Source organism: Panthera pardus, unplaced genomic scaffold (assembly GCF_024362965.1).
Source record: "Panthera pardus isolate Hobbes unplaced genomic scaffold, ASM2436296v1 HiC_scaffold_16, whole genome shotgun sequence".
NCBI lineage: Eukaryota > Metazoa > Chordata > Mammalia > Carnivora > Felidae > Panthera > Panthera pardus.
In genome coordinates, this window is record NW_026526721.1 from 72854480 (window position 1) to 72876096 (window position 21617).

The window sequence follows — 21617 nt, forward strand, 5'->3', positions numbered from 1 at the left end:
AGCAGTTAAGACTTGGGTTGAGATCCGATTCCATTGCTTACTAGCCAACTAGCTTTGGGTAATATACTTCTCTGAATCTCAATTTCCTCAGTTGTAAAGTGCAAATAATACCTCTTCTTAGGGTTGTGTAGATTAAATGAATTCAAGTAAGAGCCTATCATGCAAGTGAGTTAATTCAGGTATCAGGGCTCCGCTCAACACACAAGATGACTAGTATGTATTGAATTTGTTGCTAACCTTGCTTCAGAGCTCCAGTATTTTTTCAGAAAAGTGTTATCCCGATTGAAACGAACAAGAGTTAAAAATGAGATGAATTGTGGTTCTGGGTACCATGCTTTGACCAATAACGGCATGGCACAATAAACTGCTGAGTGAGAATTCACCAGTGCATGTGCATTCGCTTCCACGTCTATCAAGCATGCAGATCATTTGTACATGTTTAAATGCTATGGTATTATCGTCAGTCCTTAGAAGACTGAAGTTAATGAGTTTTTTATGGGGTAGTTGTCAGTGTCCAACTATCTAAGGTCAAAACCGCCACTCTGTGACCTTGGGCAAGTTACCTCAGTATGCCTCAGTTAAAGTTTTGAAACACTACCTGGTACATCTTAAGGCTCTTTTCAAGTCAGTTAAAAAAAAAAAAAAAAAAAAAAAAGACTTCATCTCTGGCGTTACTCGCCTGGGGCTCAGGAGTCTCTCCCGAAGTCGTGGGCAGCGGGATCCCCCTGCTGGCCACATCCTTCACATAGCCTTCGTTCGGCCTCAGGTGCCCGTGCCCTGGGCAGGCCATTTCCACCCCAAGGAAATTCCTCATTTACCGTGAATGAGGAAGGAGCTGGCGAGTTTAAATTCCCTAGCCCCAGCCAGTCTCCCAGGTGTGAAGGGAGGGAGTTGGGGAGAGGGCTCAAAGCCTGCAAACATTCGGGGCAGAAAGGTATAGAGATAAAATTTTCTCCTCTCTCTGCGTCCAGTTTTGTGGTTTTGCTAACCGAAGGTCCTGCGTTGGGGCGCCTCTATGCCTTTCAAGGCTCAGCTTCGATATCTAGCGTCTGGGGCTAGATATTTAGGACGGCCAGTTTTAACAGACCTTACAGCCGGCTGGCTTTCTCCAAGTCTGAGTACTTACCCGCCCGCTCGGTCCTTCCCAGCTCGAATCGCTCTAAATCTAGGACCCAGCGGCTGCCCGGCGGCCCTGGCTCCGCCTCTCCGCGCATCAGCGCCCGAGGATTGGCTCCGGGCAGCGCGGCACCGCCCCCGTTATGGCCGCTGTCCGCCGCCTAGGCTACTAAGTGGCTGCCAGGGTGCTGGTCTCGGCTCTCCCTCCCCGGCTGCTCGGTCCGCCGGCCCGTGGCGCATGGGTCGGCGAGGCGGGCCCCCATGCGCTCGGGCCATGGCGCGCCTGGGCGCTGTGCGCTCCCACTACTGCGCGCTTCTGCTGGCCGCAGCGCTGGCCGTCTGTGCCTTCTACTACCTCGGCTCGGGCCGGGAGACCTTCTCCAGCGCCACCAAGAGGCTGAAGGAGGCCCGCGCCGGGGCCCCTGCCGCGCCCACGCCGCCCGCACCGGAGGTGGCGCGGGGCTCCGTGGCGCCGGCCCCGGGCGCCAAGGCCAAGAGCCTGGAGGGCGGCGTGGCCGGACCGGTGGACTATCACCTGCTGATGATGTTCACCAAGGCGGAACACAATGCCGCGCTGCAGGCCAAGGCCCGCGTCGCGCTCCGCTCCCTGCTGCGCCTCGCTAAGTTCGAGGCGCACGAGGTGCTTAACCTGCACTTCGTGAGCGAGGAGGCCAGCCGCGAGGTGGCCAAGGCCCTGCTTCGAGAGCTGCTGCCGCCCGCCGCCGGCTTCAAGTGCAAGGTGAGCGGGGCCGCGGCTGAGGGTTCCCGGTGGATGCCCACCACCGCCCCCTCCCCCCGCCATTCTTCTCGCTTTGCCCGAAATGGGTGTTTGCTGTAAGCTGGGGGCGACGTCCGGGGGGCGTGTCCGGGAGTCCAATGCACTCGGCTGGTGCTGGAGTGGAGCCGTGGAGCCGCGGTGTCAACCGACTACCCCTGACCCGGTCTCCCCCCACTAAGTCCCTGTTCCCTCTAGAATTGGCTCGCCCCCCTCTCTGGTAGCCTTGCAGGATTCAGCACTGTCTTCACTGTCTGCACTTCTTTTCATTCTACTCAGTCTTTGACTTTTTAGGTTGGACCAGGTCATTTGAAGGCACCAGTAGTCATTCTGTGCAGAGTCTGCTGGACAGGTCTTAGGTCGCTTGAATTGCTGAAATCGCAGTGACATTCTCATAGCTCTTATGGTATTTCGGTCAGAACTGTCTAAGCCCAAACCCAGTGTGAACTACCTCATCCCCTCTCTGTCTTCTTCCCTACTCTCGAGGGTCACAAACCCATTTAGAGAAGCCACCAGTTCCTCTCAGGGAGGAAGAGAAAGCCCTAAGAGGTACAGATATGTATGATCTGGGGAGAGCACAACAGAGCTGGCCACCTTGTCCCAGGCTGGACCAAACTGCCTCCGTGGCAGCTCCCATATCTCCCCATCATCTCCCTTGATCTCCTGGCTCTGCTTGTCAGAGATACTGTTCCTGACTTAGTGTTAATTACTTCAGTCAAATTGCTAGCCTCATTTTGACCTGATGGTTGCACAGAGGGGATCCAAATTCTGATTTTTGGGTAGGACTAGTAGGTGATCCTAAAGGATGAAGTCTGATGGTGGGAGAAGGAGCAGTGAAGCAAGAGTAATAATGTTCCATGTGTTTGTGCCCAGTGAGTGACAAGGGGAGCTGCTGCCAGGATCCTGTAGGGTTCCGGGGTCTTTGGTAGCTCTTCGTTACCTGCAGAATCAAGCCCCAGCTTCTAGGTGGGCTGTGTTGTGGGCCTAGCCCTCCTCTCCAACCTGGCTTCTTGTCCGCCTGTGTGCACCTTAGATCTTGACTGTGCTGAATGTGCCTTTACACAAGCTCTCTGCCCAGGATGTCCTTCCTTTCCTCCTGGACCCTTGGCCACTCTTTACTTAGCTTTCATCTCCCCTGGGAATGTCCCTAGACTTGGGGACAATCTGTGCCCAGCCCTCCACAGCTTTTTGTTCCTGCTTCCCCCCCATAGCATACAAGGTCTGTGTCCTGCCCAGAGCAAATGAGCCTGTCTGGAGCTCACCGTAATCAGGGAAGGGCAGTTGGGCCATGGACTTCATGCTGTAGGAGGCCAAGAATTCAGGTCCTTGGGACCTACTGTCTGATCTGGGGTTTTTCACTCTGGGGCCCATCCCGGTTTACCTAATTGGGATCTCAGGGTGACACCTGGCAACTTGTCCCACGTGATCCCTAGGACTTTAATGCTTGAGAAACTCTGTGTTGGTTCAAGGGAGAAAGCCAAAAGCCTGTGATCAAAGGGCTGTTCTGGGCAGAGCTGGGATTTGACCGCGTCTCCAAACACCACCCTGAAGGCCAGCATTGTCATCTTTTCACTTTACGGAGTCAGAGGAAGCAGACTTCCAGATCTTTACCTGTCCCCTTATCTCGAGCTCCAGCCACAGCTTCTTGTGCACTCAGGGCTTTCCAGCTTCCAGGCCTTTGCTATGTTGTGCTGCGGTCTGTGCACAGAGGCGCGTTTGGGTGCACAGAGGTAGTTCACACTGTTTGGCCATCTTCAGATGTCATTCCCTCTTTGGAGCCTCCCGGGGAACCCCCATCTGCAAGGCACGTCTTCCTCGCATACCCTGGTGCTATGAATGTATCAGGTCTTATCTCCCATCCCCGTGCATGATGCCTGGTGCATACTCAGCGCCAGAAATATTGGCTTTAGGGCCAGGCTCCCATCGTGGTGTCTGCGTTTCATTCTCCCTCCCTCTGCTGTGCTCAGTTCTGACAGCCACAGGTCACCAAGGCCTGGAAGCAGCTGCGGATGACCTGAGGGAATTGATCCCACCTGTGTTGAGGCATCACAAATGAGGGTCGGGGGGCTTTGTAGCTGGATGGCTGTGGTCAGATAAGAGTTTATCAGTGTCAGCGTAAAATTGTTCCTGTTACTTTTGAGTTCACATTTTATGAGTCTGTTTTCTGTTTGTGATAAAAGGTGCTCTTTTTTTCTTTAAATGTATGGTCCTAAAAGGTTTGCTTCATTTTATTGGGCATCTTAGTTCTTCCTCAGGTTTGGAATATTCCTGAAAGGAATGCTTCTTCTGGCATCATTTCACATAGGCTTTTCCCTCTGCCTGGAGCACCTCTGCCCCCACCCCTACCCTGACCCCTATTCCCTAAATTCTGCTTTCAGGTCTCAGTGTAAATGTTATTTCCTTGGTAAACCTTCCTGAGCACCCATTACACACTCTCATAGCACCAAGTACTTGGTAACATTTATCATTGTTGTAATTATATAATTATTGAATGAATTATTTGTCTACCTTTCAAGACAAAGTAGACAAAGGGCATGGACACTGACTTAAGTGTTGTATCCCCAGCACTGAACATCATGCCTTACATATGGGAATGCAGTTTTTTTTTTTTAATTTTTATTTATTTATTTATTTATAATTTTTTTTTTTTTTAACGTTTATTTATTTTTGAGACAGAGACAGAGCATGAACAGGGGAGGAGCAGAGAGAGAGGGAGGCACAGAATCCGAAGCAGGCTCCAGGCTCCGAGCTGTCAGCACAGAGCCGACGCGGGGCTTGAACTCACGGACCTTGAGATCCTGACCTGAGCTGAAGTCGGACGCTCAACCGACCAAGCCACCCAGGCGCCCCTTTATTTATTGTCTTGAGAGCCAGAGAGAAAGAGTAAGCAGTGGAGGGGAAGAGAGAGGGAGGCAGAGGATCCAAAGCAGGCTCTGTGCTGACAAAGAGCCTGATGTGGGGCTCGAACTTGTGAACCATGAGATCATGACCGGAGCCAAAGTCATATGCTTAACCGACTGAGCCACCCAGGCGCCCTGGAGTGCTCTTTAAAAAAAACATTTATATTAGAGAGAGAGAGAGAGAGTGAGTGTGCACACATGCGTGTGTGCATGGGAGGAACAGAGAGTGAGGGAGACAGAGAATCCCAAGCAGGCCCCACACTGTCAGCACAGAGCCCAACTTGGGGCTCAACCTCACAAACTAGGATCATGACTGGAGCCGGAATCAATAATCAGACACCCAACCGATTGAGCTACCTAGGTGCCTCTGGGAGTGCATTTTATACTGAGAATTGTCCTTTTGGTATTAATTAAGAAGAAGGAAACTGTAGAAATTCTCACCCTGGCTGCATCAGGCCTGGGACCTTTAAGAGCATATAACGTAATGGGTGAGGAGACTTGCCCAAGGCCACTTGGGGGGTTACTGACCTGGCTAGGACTAGACCCATGTCCTGGGCCACTGTCTCTCCCTTTGTGCCATGTTTCCTCTTTAAGTAGCACTTTATCTTCTAGCAGGTAAGGTGATAAGGACAGTTCACTCCCAGGGAGAGTTGCCTTGAAGTATGTTAGAACATCTTGGGGACAGGAAGGCAGCTCCTTGCCTACCCAACTATCTGGAGATAGCCTCCACCCTCAGGGTGGGCTCTTGGACTCCACCACGTCTGTAAGATGCAGAGCAGAGCTACAGTGAGCCAGCATGGAAATGTTCTCACACCCGGAGGTCTCTTCTAAGGCCATTTTCAAGTGAAACAGAAATACCTTTTAGCTGAGATGCTTGCAGAAATAGATCACAGAACATTATTAGTGGCCTTATATTTTGGGTAATTAAATATTAGCTAAAAAACCATTCACTTAACCAGAAAAATCTTGTGTCGATGATTATTATTTTATTTTAGAGAGAGCACAAGTTGGGGAGAGGGGCAGGGGGAGAGAGAGAGAGACAGAGACAGAGAGAGAGAGAGAGAGAGAGAGAGAGAGAATTTTAAGCAGGCTTTACTCTCAGTGTGGAGCCTGATGCAGGGCTCAATTCCATGATCCTGGGATCATGACCTGAGCCAAAGTCAAGAGTCAGATGCTAAACTGACTGAGCCACCCAGCTGTCCCCTTGTTTCTATTATTACTGAAAGTCTTTCTAAATCTAGTTTGTCCCCTAACAGTATGGAAGTCTGTCATCTGTTCACATATTTAATAAGCATCCAAACCCACTGTGTTCCAAGGTCAGGTTAGGAGCTGCTTCTGGCCTGTGTAACAGCTCCATGGACTGACTGCATCACAGTCAACCTGGGCATGCTTATTAAAAATTCAGGATCCTGGGGGCGCCTGGGTGGCTCCGTTGCTTAAGTGTCTTGACTCTTAATTTCTGCTCAGGTCATGATCTCACAGTTTGTGAGTTTGAGCCCTGCGTTGGGCATGGAGCATGCTTAGGACTCTCTCTCTTTCCCTCTCTTTCTCTCTGCCCCTCCCCACTCGTGGTCTCTCTCTCTTTCTCTCAAAATAAATAAGAAAAAGAAAGGTTCAGAAGCCTGGGCCCTGTCCCAGCCTGTGGGTCAGAATCTCCTGGGTGGGGCCTGGGAACCCGAGTTTGTATAGAGCTGCAGAGGCAGGCACGGGAGTCACTGCTGTAAGGGATGGAGGAGCAGCTGGGCCGTCCTGTCCATCTTTCTTACCCAGGTCAGGTATGTTCTCTACGACGCCTGGCACATAGGCATTCAGGAAACATTTGGCTGAACAGCTCTCTGTCATCCAGGCTGTCCTAGTTCTGCTGGCCTGGGAAAGACTGCTACATTCATCTTGTGAAAATGCTTTTATGGTATGACTTCCCCTCAGAACCTCCTGACTCCTGGCGAACTGTCATCTCAGGCTTCTCCAAATTCTAGACCTGCTGCAGCTGACTTCGGCTTCCTTCCCCAGCCTTTCCTCCCTAGGCTGGGGGAAAAGCTGTCCCTTCACATGGGGTTTTGCTCACTCTGCTTCTGAGCCATCTGTTGCCTCATTCTGTTTGTCAGGAGGAATCCTGCTCTTCTAAAACTTAGGTCAAGACTTACCTTTCTCATAAGCCTTCCTTGCCATATTCAGTTTCATAGAATATGCCAGAAACCCCAAACTGTTCCGGCTTCAGCAAGATTGAGCCTTATTTCTCATCCGAATGGAGGTTCAGAGCTAGCCATTCTTGGTGGCGTGGGGGCTTCGTGAAGTCATCAGTGTCCTAGGCTCCTTGCAGCTCCCTGTTTCACTGTTACTGGGGAGTGGCCCTTGTCCTTTTGGGCCAGGATGGCTGCTACCGCTTTAGCCATCACATCTGTATTGTGGTAGCAGGATGGAGGGAGAATCAAAGAGGGCTCAGTTAAAAATAGGGGTCCAGTTAATAGGAAGGGGAGGAGAGCAGGTTTCAGGGTAGACAACCAGCCATCCCTGTCCCCTCAGGAGCCCACCTGGGGCATCACCAAGCACGTGTTATCCATGGGACCCTGGGTTCACAGCTATGGGGACACAGACATGGGTCAGGCACAGCCCCTGCCATCCAGGAACCCACATCGCTTAGTGTCACATTTATATACAGCTTATCTTGCTGTAAAACTCAGCAGGTCGGACAGGAGATGGTCCTGAGGGAGTGAGCTCTGAGTTCCAGCCCCAGCTGGCCAGTTACTAGCTGGGTGACGGTGGGTAATCCCCCGAAGCTTCCTCTGTAAGTGAGGCTCACACACCCACCTCCCATGTAGCAGTGAGGATGAGATGCTGCCATTCTGTAGAGCACTTAGCCCAGTACTGCTTTGTCTCTTGCTACGGGGGCAGTCTCCTAGCACGGTCCCACTCTGCTGACTTCTGGGGAGATCACCACGGTGAGCAGGCCCCAGAGCTCCTGGGGACCTCAGCACCGACAGGACCCATGGTCATCCGCTCCTTTCTCTGTGGGGTGGCCAGCTCCCTGCAGAGGCCTGGCAGGGCTCACCAGTATTGCTCACAGTACTGCTGCTTTGTGGTGTTTCTCCTGTTCTGTCACTGTGTCATCCCTCAGATGGTAGCCGCCCAGGAAGGCCTTCCCAAAACCCCTTTTCTAACGCAGCCTCACCTGAGCCCTCATTATCTTTCCCCTCACCTGCCTGGTAGCACATCCTCATTTGTTCATTCACTCAACAGATGTTGAGCGCTTATCCTGTGCCTGTGACCAGTGGGAATGGAACAGAGTTTCTGCCCTGGTGGAGCTTACATTCTGGGGTTGTGGGGGAGCTGTGGGAGAGAGACTTGAAACAAAAAATCAAGTATATGTAGAGCCAGTCAGTGAGAAGTTTAGAGAAGGTAAAGGGCATGGGGAGTGTACGTGTTGGGGGTGGGCAGATGGCTGTTTGGTATAGGTGGTCAGGAAGGGCCCCGCCAATGAGGTGACGTTTGAGCAGGGACTGAGGGAAGTGAGCATGTGGACCTTTGGACATCTAGAAGGGAGAACTCTAAGCAGGGAAGACTGCACGTGGGAGTGTGCTCCTCATGTTTGAGAAAATAACAATCCTCACTTATTCGCAGGCTACCTCTCCCTACTAGAATATAATCTCCAGGAAGGCAGGGACAGCACTTACCTTCTTCATTGACGGAGGTTGGCAGGAACCCGGTCAGTGCCACTCCTGCCTGCTTCTGGCCTAAGTTGGAGGTGATAGACTTGGACAGGCAGCCTGCTAACCTGCAACACAAGAATCAGACAAACTTCTGGAGGGACAGGCATCCCTGGACAGTCACTGGCCTCCCTGCGGGGATGGGCAGGCTCTCCGCAGGTAATTCCAGAAGAGGGGAGAGGAAGGGGCCAGGGCAGGCATGCCTTCCAAATTCACCCATCAGATCAGTTTCTTCTCTTGCCTGAAGGGAGGTGTTAGTGTTCACAGTGGAGAGCAAGAGGCCAGGAGCGCAGAAGACACGAAACAGTGGGAACAGAGATGCTCCCTCTTCCCCCCGTCACCGTTATCTTCTTAGCACAGCTCCTGGCACATTCAAAGTGCTCAGTAAATATTCACAGTTGATGGACTGATGGCTGTGTTAGTTAAACCCAGGAAATCCTACCACAGTTCTCCGTGATCTGCCCCTCTCCTGTAAACCCCGTCTTCCTCAGCATGAGGCTGGGTTGCTCAGTCCCCAGATGACAAGTTAGGAATAAGAAGCCACGTGCTTTCCGCACTTAAAGCACTTGTTGGATTCCAGGAGGAGCGAATGCTGAGGACTAGGGTGGCTGGACAGAGGCTCTTTGCACACATGGGGGCATTTCCAGGGTTTCTGCATGAGCAAAACTGAGTGGCTTTGAAAAGATGAGCACCTCAGCCCCTAGCCGGGGCTGGAAAGAAGCGTTAAGACCTCCATGCTGGCTGTCTTACTGAGGAAGCTGTTGACAAATAGGTGACACTGAAATGCAGCTTCATCGGCCTGCCAGAGTAGTGGGCACCTTGCATTGGAATGAAACGTGAATAAGTTAGACAGTCTGGGAAGGAGGTGATTGGAAAAAACACATCCTGAAATGAGAGGCTGTTTGGAAAGGTAGGATAAGGGGCACCTGGTGGCTCAGTCAGTTAAGTGTCCAATTCTTGATTTTGGCTCAGGTCATGACCTCACAGTTCATGAGTTGGAGCCCCCCGTTGGGCTCTGTGCTGAGTGCAGAGCCTGCGTGGGATTCTGTCCCTGCCTCTCCCCTGCTCACGTGTGGGTGTGAGCACGAGCACTTTCTCTTTCTCTCAAAATAAACAAACAAACAAAAAAAGATTGGCTGACATTTTATACTATAGAATTTAGAGAACAGTGTTATCTACCAAACACACTTACTAGTGGAAGTCTTTTAAATTAGAATATGTTCATAAAATAACTAGTATTTTGTGTATCAATGCATGCTTCTCATGAAAAACTTCAGTCATTGATCTGTAAGGAATGTGGTATTATCGTATCCTATACAATAGACTCTGATAATTTCACAGATAATAACATTGATAATGTGTTAAAATTAGAAGGCAAAACCCATAACATAGGTCAGGGATCATCCTCTAGATGAATCACACTGATATATGGGTTATTGGTAAATGCTCTGAAGGCCTCAGTGTGCAAATGGAACGTTCAGGCTTTGGACATCAGTAATTCCTCACTGTGTTCTGTTTTCTGTTCCCATAGATCATTTTTCAAAAGACAGATAACCACATTTTTTTTTTTTTTTGCAATTAAATGGAGATAGAATTTACATGCCATAAACCTCACCCCTTTAAAATAGTTCAGTGGTTTTTAATATTCATAAGATTGTTCAGCCATGACCACTAATTCCAGAACATTTTCATCACCCCCAAAAGAAGCCCTGTACCAATTAACAGTCACTCCCCGTTCCCCTTTTTATCTCGCACTGGCAAGCATGAAACCGCTTTCTAGTTCTATAAATTTGCCTGTTCTGAACATTTCATAATAATGGACTCATTCGGTATGTGACCTTCTGTATCTGGCTTCTTTCACTTAGCACGTATCAGTACGCCATTCTTTTTTATGGTTGAATAATATTCCATTGTATGGACAGGCCACATTTATCCGTTCATTAATTGAGGGACATTTGGGTGGTTTCCACTTTTTGGCTATTGTGAATAATTCTGCTGTGAACATTTGTTTGTGAGTTTTTATGTGTATGCATGAGTATATACTCAGGCATGGAATGCCTAGGTCATATGTTAGCCTTTGAGGAAATGCTAGACTGTTTTCCAAAGCAGCTACACCATTCTTCATTCCTACCAGCAGGGTATGAGGGTTCCAGTTTCTCCACATCCTCACCAGCACTTGCTGTCTTTTTTTGGTTAATATTTATTTATTTTGAGAGTAGCGTGGGGGTGCATGAGTTGGGAGGGGCAGAGAGAGAGGAGAGAATCCCAAGCAGGCTCCACATTCACAGTGTGGAGCCTGACATGGGGCTCGATCTCATGAATGGGGAGATCATGACCTGAGCCAAAATCAAGAGTCAGAACTCAACCAAATGAGCTACCCAGGCGCCCCTTGTCTGTCTTTCTGATCATAGCCATTCTCAATGTTGTTAAGTAGCATCCCGTTTTGGTTTTGATTTGCATTTTCCTAATGACTAATGGTGAGATGATTATATATTGATAAGGACAACTGTGTAAATGTATTTGGTATTTTTCCTATGTGTTTACCAAAATGCATTTTACAAGAAAGACCAGGTGTCTTGACTCTCCCCTCCCCACCTGGAAAGATGTTACAGCATCTCTGGAAACGCTTATATTCTGAAGCATACAGTTTAGAAATTTCCAATGTGTATAGTAACGTTGTCCCTAAAATCAATGAGGTGGTGTTACTCGGATGAAGACTTGATTAGGAGAATAATTGTAACATTTGTTCAGTGCTTTAGCGTATATAAAAATGCTTTTACAAACGTCTCACTTGAGCCTTACTGTGACAGGGGAGGAGCCCCCGAGGCTGATAGGTCAGCTGACTTACCTGAGGTCTCAAACAAAGTCTTGGGGCTGGACTGTGTGACATGCTTTAGGGAGGGGTTGATGCCCACAAGAGTGGGAGCCAGTGAGGGCTGGGCCATAGCCCACCTCGAAATCTGTATCGTCCCCCTGCCTGGAGGCCCCAATTACATCAAACTGAACAAAGACCGAGCTGGTAACTCTCCCTTGCCTTCCCAGAACACTGCAGAACCACCAAGTTTTGGAACTGGAAGGAAACTCCGAACCTCTGGGTACAGTGCCCTCCCAGTGAGCTGGCAGACCTGGGGTGGAGCAGGCAATGACTTATTCAGTGCCACACAGAGCTGGGGTTAGAATCAGCCCCGGCCCTTCCGTCTTCTGTTTGGGCATCAGTGTAATCAGCAGCCTCTGCTCCCTTTTGGGAGAGCGGGTTGAGAGCCAGCTCACCCTAACCCCCACCCCCGGCAGAGCTTGCCAGGTGCTGGGCCTGTCTGTGTTCACCCATTCCAAATAGGCCTCACTGCACTGTGTCCCCACGGATCTTTCTGGCTGGGAAGGGGAGGCCAGAGTCCTGCTGGTTGTTGGGGGCTAGCTTTCCAGCAGCCTTGTACCTGAGAGGGACTGAGGGGTCAGTCCTAGGGGAGCTGTATCCCTGGAGTGAACCCATGTGGTGTGTCCATTGCTTGGGGGTATGTGCTGGAGGGAGCTCCGGCGCTAGAATAAGTGCGTAGGTCTCCAGGCCAGGAGGTCAGGAGGCTAGAGTAGCTACAGGAGTGCAGCCCACACTGGGCCCCCAGCCACCCCTGCCTGTCCTGGCCCTGTTCTTGAGACGCAGTAAGGGGGCAGCTGCTCGCCTGCCCAGCAGGGTCCCCTCCCAGGCCCGAGGAGCCGCGTGTGGCTCTCCGCGTGGCCACTGGAGGGCGCCCCTGCCTCGTGTTTGCTTGACTGGGCCCGGTGCCGCGCCGGAGCCGCCCGCCCTCACTGCTCTCCCACCACGGAAGCCTGGGGCGCACGCAGAGCTGTTTTTGTTCTTTCTCCACAAGCGTCTCGCCCTCTCCCCCCAGGTTTTGGAAAGGAAGATTGAAATGAAAGGGAGTCTGCCCGGCGATCGTGGGCAGTCATTTCCTTCCTGTGCCCGGTGTAAACCAGCTTTGATGAGGCCGTTTGAAAAAGGTAGATGAAACAGAAGCTGGATGGTTGCGTCCGGATGGAGAAGACATCAGTGCTTCCTGGCGTCGCAGTCCGAGGGACCCGTGTGGATGGGGGCGGTGGTGGCTGGGTGTCTGCGCATCACGAGCCTCCTCCGGCCTGCCCTTGTCCCCGCCAAGTGACCCTCAGCTGGGCCCTGCCTACAGCCTCTCAGCTTCCCAGGGTGCATCCACCCAGGATCCACATCACACCTAGCATGGATGGGCCCTCTGGGAGAAGGGGGGGCGGCCTGCCCCCTGGGGGAAAGAGCAGTCCCTCTTCCCCACCTGGAGCTCCTGAGAGATCCTTGTGCTCTGTCTGTGCCCCAGGTATCCTGCTTGGCCCTCGGTGGAAAGTTGGGGGAGTGGTGGGAGCCTCCAGTCTTGCCACGCAGACGTGGTGGGGTGAGGGGCATGATCCTCCTGGTGGGGCGGTCACTGTGTCCCTATTGCTTGACTGTGTGGAGCAGGGCTTTTCACTGGAGGCAGCGCTGTGTACCCATCCCTGTTCTAGGTGCTTGTTCTGAGCAGTGGAGCCAGGCTCCGTCAGCTGGCACAAAGCCTGCTGTTAACATAATGTGCTTTAAATTGAAGCCATTTATTTTATTTATTGGGGTGATTACTGTTAAGCAGCCTCATGAAGTGATCCTCCTGCTGGTGGGACAGAGGCTGGAGGGAGCCTGGAGGCTGGCCTCTGTTGCCCTGCGCTGGTCTGGCCAGCCTGGGAGTACACTTTCCGCCTCTGGCCTCCTCTTCCTCTCCTCACTGGAGCTCATCACCACTTCTGCCACCAGCAGAGTCTGTACTGTGCCAGCCAGGGCAGGAGCACATGGCTTGGAGCCCAAGACCTGTGTTCCAACGGAGTCTGTGACATTTGGGAACAGCAGGGCCCCAGATATAATCCCCTGACCTCTTTCCCCTCAGACATGATCTTACAGGTGGCTGTGAGATAAAATGAGGCAGCTGGAGGCCTGGCCTGCAGCAGGTGGCTGGGTAATAAATGGTGACTGCTACTAATGGTTCCTAAGTAGTGTGTTGGGAGGAGGGACTCTTCCCTCATCACTTTAGAAGGCACAATGCTTACTGATTCAGTCGGAGGGCAGTGGAACTGGCTTGCAAAACCGCATTCTGCCCATGTTTATTTCATGATGTCTTAGTCTGTTGGGGCTGCTGTAGCAAAATATTACAGATTGGGTGGCTTAAAAACAAAGGAGATATTTATTTCTCACAGTTTTGGAGGCTGGAAGTCCAAGACCAGGGTACCAGCAAGGTGCCAGCAAAGTCCTTCTTCTGGGTTGTAGACTGCCAGCTTCTTGCTGTGCCCTCACATGGGGTTTGTTTTATAAGAGCACTAATCCCATTCGTGAGGGCTCCGCCCCCATGACCTAAGCAACTCCCCCAAGGCCCCACCTTCAAACACCATCACACTGGGATTTAGGATTTCAACATAGGAATTTGGGGCAGGGGCATAAACATTCAGACTATAGCACAGGGTGTCCTCATGTTCTTTTGAGTCTTCTTCAGTTTCCCAGACTACAGTGTTCTCTTCTTCTTCTCTGATCCTCCCCTCCAACCCCCAACTGCTCTTAACAATGCACTGTGTATGCTCCACTGAAAACACTGGATACTTGCCTCATTTGGTGTTCAGTTGTGCCCTTGCTTTCTCTTTTCTGCTGGGAGGATGAGGCCCCAGTCTTCATCTTTCCCTTCCCCAGCGTGCCTAGCACATGCCTGGCTCTGGGCAGAGGCTCAGCAAATGCCAGCTTGATTTGGCCTGTGTTCTGGAGTGGGTGCTGTTGTTTCCTGTTATGATGATGAAGCTGGAGCCTGCCCTTTATAGTCTTTGTGTAGGCAACATGGATGATCCTCCTGTGTCTTTTGAGGGATGGAGTCTTCTCTGTGAATGTTCCTTTCTAGAAGTTTCTAGAAGGTTCCATCTCAAACTTGTTTATAGTAAACTATAAACAAGCATTATTCAGATTTGTTTATCTCTTTTTAATGGTGTTTGATTTGTTTTCATGGTCTGATTGCACACAGTAATTGTTCATAAAGTTTTTGAGAATTCTGTCAAATAATAAGTATAAGTGGTTTATTTTATTGTATTTTTTTTTAATTTTTTTTTTAATGTTTATTTATTTTTGAGACAGAGACAGAGCATGAACGGGGGAGGGGCAGAGAGAGAGGGAGACACAGAATCGGAAGCAGGCTCCAGGCTCTGGGCCATCAGCCCAGAGCCCGACGTGGGGCTCGAACTCACGGACCGTGAGATCGTGACCTGAGCTGAAGTCGGATGCTTAACCGACTGAGCCACCCAGGCGCCCCTAAATGGTTCTGAAAAGCCAGGCTACTGGAGAGACCTACCTATCCCCAGAACTTGCTCATATCCCTCGTTCCCACCCATCCCTCCTAGCAGGGTCTTGGGCCTTACCGTTTGTGGCTCATACTCTATTGAGTGTTGTGCAGGGCCCTTGCTCTTGCCAGATCATCATGGTAGTCTGGGATGTAGTTCTGTGAAACCTGCCCAGATGGCCAGGCTCTTTGAGTCCTGGTCGGTGTGGGAATCTGAGGGGCTTTGTAGGCTTTGGCAGATGGACAAGTGGATTAGTCATTGTTTGAAAAACCTGTGCAGGATTAGGCGTAGTGCAAGCTTTGCTCAGGGTGCCCCAGACCACCTGATGTCTGGGGGGCAGGAAGACACAGGGCAGGGGACTCCTGGTGTGCCTGAGACTGGCCTTGTGAGGATATAGGGTCTGTCTGTGGCAGTCAGGGAGCTTTGGGGATGGGCATGCATAGTAAGTTCCCCATCTTACAGAGGGGGAAACTGAGGCAGCTGGGGCAATAGACTGGCCTTGTCTCTTGTACCTGGCAGGAGAGTCATGACCAGAAGGAGAAGGGCCATCTGGCTGAGTGAGTGCTTGGCTTTCTGGCTGGTTGGCGGTGGTCAGACATAGAGTGGGCAATCAGGACTCCAGAACAGTCAGAAGGAGCCACAGAGCCTGGCCTGGCCTTCTCTGACAGTGCTCTACCTTACTCAGTTGTCCAGAGTTTTGGTCCACCCTGAGCCGTTCGTGCCCCTGAGAATCTGCTCAGTCACTTCCTCTCCTGGAACGCCCACCCCTCCCTTCTTTATCTGCTTAGCTTTTTACTCTTCAAGATTAAGCTCTGGTGGATTCCAGCCATGTGGGAAGCCAGTCCTGACCATCTCTATGTTGGCCCTTCTCCTCTGAGCTCCCACTCTGCTGAAATCGGCCCCTCTGCAAGCTCCTGGAGGCCAGGGCTGTGTCTTCCTTCATTCTGTGTTTCCAGGATGTAGTATATAGCCCAGGGCTCAGGGTAGAGTGAGGCTGCACAAGTTTGGTGAACTGGAGGAGGTAATTTGCCGGCATACTTGTGCACCGAAGTACAAATGCAGGCTGTGAGGCTGCCTCCTGGGGCCTCTGGGAAGTGAGGAGTGGGCTGCTGGGCGTCCGTGTTCCTCTCCAACATTCTGTCAGCACGTGTCTGGCCAACATTTGGAGTCCTTGGCCATCTATGGAAGCCTCTTGATTTAAAGAAGCCTTCCTTGTGCCTTTTGTTATAAGTTCTCCAGACAGGAAGTTGTCCAACCTGAGACCAGCTGGGAAGAGCCAGGTGTGTGTTGGAGATTCTTTTTGGGTTTCAGAACTATCTCCCTTGTATTACTAAGAAGAGATACTGATGCTGGTCTAGGGGAGGTGGAAGGGGCTTGGCTTGTGTTTCTGTCCTGGGGTTTTACTTACCTCTTGCACCTTATGCAGGTAGAGAGGGTAGGGCTGCTGTGGCCTCTTGATCTGCCCAGAGCCCCCAGCTGGTAGGTGGTACCTGGGGCCGACACTTTGAGCTGAGGTGTGGTGGGCAGAGTCCTGCCCAGGTATCATGTTCCTGGGTTCTAGTGCTCTCTCTGACCCTGGATGCCATTGACAAGGCCTTTCAGTGTCTCTGAGCCTCAGTGTCTCATCTGTAAGATGGGGAGGGACGTTTCAGCCCTGAATAATATTCCATGGCTCTCTTACTGGCATGTGGAAACTGGGTGCTAGAAATTATAAAGGAACAAGGTCCTTCCTAGACCTTTCCTGAGTGCGAGGGTAAGAGATCGGGGGTGGGTCTTAAAGCCACGGTTCACCTCTTTCTGGTGTAGTTCATGGAATGGCTCTGACCAGGTCCTCCTTGCTGACTCTTCCCTCCCTCTCTGGGAGACATTGATTCATATCTCGGCCTTTACCCCTGGCTTGGAGTGTGGAGTCATGCAAGCTCTCTCAGACATTTACCATTGTCATTGTTGATAGCAGCCGTTGCCACCATTTAAGTGACAGGGGCCGCGCCAAATTCTCCCCTCCCTCTATTTAATCCTCAGAGTGATCAGACCTCTGAGGAGGGAGGTATTCTCCCCTAGGCAGAGGTTTCACAGATCCTGAGCCCGAAGAGGGTTTAGTAGCTTGCTCACAGCCATACAGCTAAAGGGGCTGAGCAGTCTTTCTGCCTCTTAAGCACTCTGCCTTAGTGCCTGTGATGTCTGTTTATTTTGGTGGGTCATTCTATCTCTGAAAGGGAGTGCTCCGTGAGGGCTGGGGATCCCAGGAGGCCTGGTGCCCCGTGCTTGCTGCCTGCTGGGGCCTCTTCCCCTTGTCAGTAGGTTCGGGGCCCGCTGGGTGGCTTGCGAAGGGCAGGGGAACCTCAGAGCCTGTGTGGGGCAGATCTCCTCCCTCCTCTAGGTTCTGCCCTGTAGAACCAGCTGGGAGCCTCTGTGAGCATGTAGGTCTCAGAGGACCATGATGCTTGGAACCCCACCTCCCTGGTTTGGCTGCAAGTAATAGGAGGTCAGCGCTGGAGAGAACTAGACAGGTTGTGTAGTCCTGTCCCTTCATGTAACCTATGAGGAAACTGGGGCCCAGAGCGGCCAAGCGACTTGCTCAGGGCCGGAACCCAGGTCTCCTGCCCCTGCCTTCCCTTTTTTGTGTTTCTGAAGCCAGTCCTGGATTGTGCTGGTCTCCGTATGCCTGTTTGTCTTCTGTTTTTGTTCGTAGCCTGACCGATTTTTCGGGCCTCGCCCACCCTGCCCTGCACACGTCTGTGTGTCGTTTACACAGACTGGCTTTGCTTCACACCCCACTGAGCAGCCGCTCCGCGGTGAAGCTGAGTGGGTCTCCTTGGGTGCAGGCCCCAGAGCCGGGGGGCTGGTGTAAGGAATCCCACTGTCATCTCCTGCGGGGTCTGCACCCCATCAACCCCAGTCCTGCTGTGTCTGTCATGAGGATCTCTGGGGGTCAGGGAGCGGGCTCTCCATTACGTAAGCTGATCCGCATGGCACACAGTAGGCGCTCAGGGTACTTCTTTTTCCGCTCTTTTGCTGCCCAGCTTGCCTTTAAGGTGCAGCTCAAGCACCCCACCTGCAGAGCCCATGCTCTCTGAAGGCCTCGTGTGCAGTGCTGGTGAAGCTGCCACATGGGAAGCCTCAAGGGTGCAGTGCGTGTCTGCTCCCCCTCCCAATACAGCCTGGGTGGGGCGGGGGGGGGGGGCGGGCATGTGTTTCTTGAATGAGTATGGTGCTGACTGTGGATGGGTCTGGGTCAGGATGCAGCTCCTCCCTCAAGGAGGCAGTGGGTAGCTGTTTGCCTTCTCTGAACTCCTTCCTTACCTGCACCTGCCTCAAAATGTTGTGGGGATGGAATTAAAGGATCTGTCTGTACCCAGCACATACTAGGTATCTTCTGTGGACCTTGGGCATGGCTGCCCTATTCCCCATGAATCCTGTCCAGGTCTGTGTCCTGACCTCCAGCAGCCAGACCCTGCCTGGGTCCACCCCCCGAATGCCATCTCATGAGCCTGCACTGCTGGTCTGCACCTGCTCTGCTCAGCCAGTGTCACAGGTCAGATCCCGCTGTAGGTGGCCACGCCCAAGTTGGCTGCATGGGTGCTCAGGTTTGTCTCCTAAAAGGGCAAGTTTGGCACAGAGATCCTCTGGCCCACATACTTTATTGTATTCTGTGTACATGCCAAGTAAGAGCAGGATGGTCACTGAGCCCAGTGGGGTTACACCCTGCGGTCCCCAGTTTCCTCCCAGTGGAAAAAGAACAAGCTTTCTGCTCAAGAGAATGGCTCCTGGAGAGGAGACAGTGATTTGGAAATGCCCCAGGAGGGAAGTGGACCAGTGCCCTGTGATTGTTATTTTGGTGGGACTTTGGTCTTGGGTCTCTGGGAATGGAGTGCTGGAGAACTGGCAATCCTTGGTCAGCCACTGCTGACATCTGAGTCATAGCCAAAATCTCAGGTCCCTGATCACCCACTGGGGTCCAGCTGTGCCTGTGGAAAGGCGAGGGGCAATGGCTGGGCATGTGGGCTGCCCCCTGGCAGCGTGGTCACACAGTGCCCAGCCTCAGGGACACTGGTCACCCTGCGGTCTACCATGGACCTCCTGGTGTGAGCTGATGGCAGGCACCACTGTGAGTTGTCTGAGAGCATCATTTCTAAGTGTGCCGGTTTAAAACTCAACTCAGCTAGTGACTCCCTTCATTAGTGAAGAGCAAACAGCTAAACAGTTAATTGAGGTTAGTGAGCAGTATTTGCGGAGGACATAAGATGTTTCTGGAGGTTGATTCCGTTTACTTCTTCAGACTCATGGAACAGCTTTTGCTTTGATCAGAAACGTGCACAACTGGAGTTATGAACTAATCTGGATCGCTCAGAAAGTTGTTAGACTGTGAGAACAAATACAATATGAAAACATTTCTCTTTACCTAAAGCAAAAGCTGTGTCTCAAGCAGCTGGCTCTGGGAGATGAAATACGATGACCCTGCTGCTTAACCTCTTGGTTTCCGGAGCTGTTGACTCCCGAGCCCTTTTCTGTGACATGTGTAGCATCTGGAATGGATTTATGGAAATCTTTGCGGGGCTTGCTATAGCCTGGAATTACGGAAGGGGATTCTTACCGCCCCACGAGAGCATTCCGTTCAAGGAATCTGCCTGGTTCCTGGGCTGTGGGTTGTGGGGGGAGAGAGTAAGCGGGTTAGGGGGAGAGAGTAGGCGGGTTGTGGGGAGAGAGTGGGTGGGTTGGCGGGGAGAGAGTAGGTGGGTCGGGGGGAGAGAGTGGGTGGGTTGAGGGGGAGAGAGAAGGTGGGTTGGGGGGACAGAGTGGGTGAGTTGCGGGGGAGAGTGGGTGGGTTGGGGGGACAGAGTGGGTGGGTTGGGGGGGAGCGAGTAGGCGGGTTGGGGGGGAGCGAGTAGGCGGGTTGGGGGAGAGAGTGGGTGGGTTGGGGGGGAGAGAGTAGGTGGGTTGGGGGGTCAGAGTGGGTGGGTTGCAGGGAGAGAGGATGGGTTGGGGGGACAGAATGGGTGGGTTGGGGGGAGAGAGTAGGCGGGTTAGGGGGAGAGAGTGGGTGGGTTGGGGGGGCGGAGAGTGGGCAGGTGGGAGCAAGGAGCTGACCCCACTGAGAGCCCTTCATGACCTGCTTCTGTGAGAGTATAAAACTATGCCTCTAATTCTAATAAACCATCTTTATTCTTCCATGTCGCCTTTGAGTCTTGCCCACCCACAGGCATACTTTTGGTACAGCTGGGACATTTGGTTGTCTGCTCGGTTCACTTACTGTGGGACCCACACGTGATGGTGCAGCTCAAGAATGTTTTCCCATCTTTCTGTCTTATCTCGTATTTATTGTTTGTCTGGTTATAGTGCATTATTATATTTCTCTTGTAAACTGTTTTGGGAGTTTCTGATTTTTCACACTCTAAATATGCCACAGAGAACATCTCTGTGTGTGTGGTGTTTTCCTTCTTTTGAATCGTTCCCTGGAGCTCTTCCTTGACTCTCTGTAAGGAATACCTCATGGCCCAGAGTGGGTCCTGTGCCCACAAGTTCTATCTGAAAATCAGGACTCAGCAGTAATGTTCCTCAGTTGCCCACTCTGTTGGCTTTCTATCCTACAGAGTTTTTCAGCTAATTTACATTTTGCAACCCTGCTTTCTTTCCTCTTTGTATTCTGTCTTCTATTTTTTAGTATTTCATTTTTTCATACGTTGAAAATTTATGACACATCAAAACAGAGAAAAATCCAGAAAAAATATAACAGATTATGTTTATACTATATGGGTTAAATAGGTGTTAACATTTTGCTGTATTTGCTTCAGATTCTTTTTTATTAAGAAATAAAATATAGCTCTACCTTAAAGCCCACTCCTATTTCTTCCCCATCCTACCCCTCCAGAGGTGTTCGTTAGCATACATGAGAAGGTGGTGAGCTTTGTGGAATTTGTGATTTTGTACTTTTACCACACATATATGTGTCCCCAAAAGTGTGTATGTGTATTTTTTATTGCTTTCTATATTTTAAGCAGTTATAAACATACTCTCTATATATCCTTTTGATACTTCTCTTTTTCATTCAGTGTATGGTTTCGGGATTTATCCAAGTTGATATGCATGGGTCTTGTTCATGCACTTTGACTGCCGTGTAGGATTTCCTTATGGGCAGACCCGTTTCTCCATCTTCCTGCTAGAGGTGGCTGGCTTCTTCCCTTTTTGTCACCCCAGACCTCGCCGCAGTGAACGTCAGGTACGTGTCCGCGTGTACAGATGTGCTCGAGTTTCTCCAGGGCCCACGTGTGGACAGGCATCTCCTGGTCAGGAGTCCGCGCGTCTTTCCGAGTTCCGGTAAGCTCCTGCCCCGGGCGGGGCTCCCTGCCCGCTCCACGTTCTCCTGAGCATTTGGTGCGCAGACTCCTTTTCCTGGCGTGGGCCCTGCTGTCTTTGTGTCAGGAGGTAGAACCTTGAGGGCCACTTTCGGAATAGGATAGGAGGGACACTTTGAGGGCAAACCTGAGTGTTCCTTAGCACCACCCCGAGTGTTCTGGTCACGATGAGACTTGGACCAGTGTTCCCCAGCATCTCCAGAATCTCTGTGGCAGAGCGCAGAGAGGAGGGTGCCTCCGGCTAGAGGTGGAGTACCCTTTTCCTGAGTCTCACCTCCACTGCTGCAGTGCTGTCTGAGATGGCACAGGGCCTGGCGGTGGGGCAGTGACCTGCCGTGTAACCTGGGGAGAGCCTCTTTCCCCTCCCTGGGCTTCAGTTTCCCTGTCTGAAACGTGAGGGTTGCATCAG

At 51.5% G+C, this 21617-nt stretch overlaps 1 protein-coding gene across 1 annotated transcript in view; it reads left to right on the plus strand.

The window, feature by feature from the left end:
- Positions 1 to 1247: 1247 nt before the first annotated feature.
- The window catches only part of XXYLT1 (xyloside xylosyltransferase 1), a 169465-nt gene continuing 149095 nt past the window's right edge, over positions 1248 to 21617 (plus strand). The window contains 1 exon segment of the mRNA XM_019448788.2: positions 1248 to 1855. Coding sequence (XP_019304333.1) covers positions 1355 to 1855 — 501 coding nt within the window. The 5' untranslated portion in view covers positions 1248 to 1354.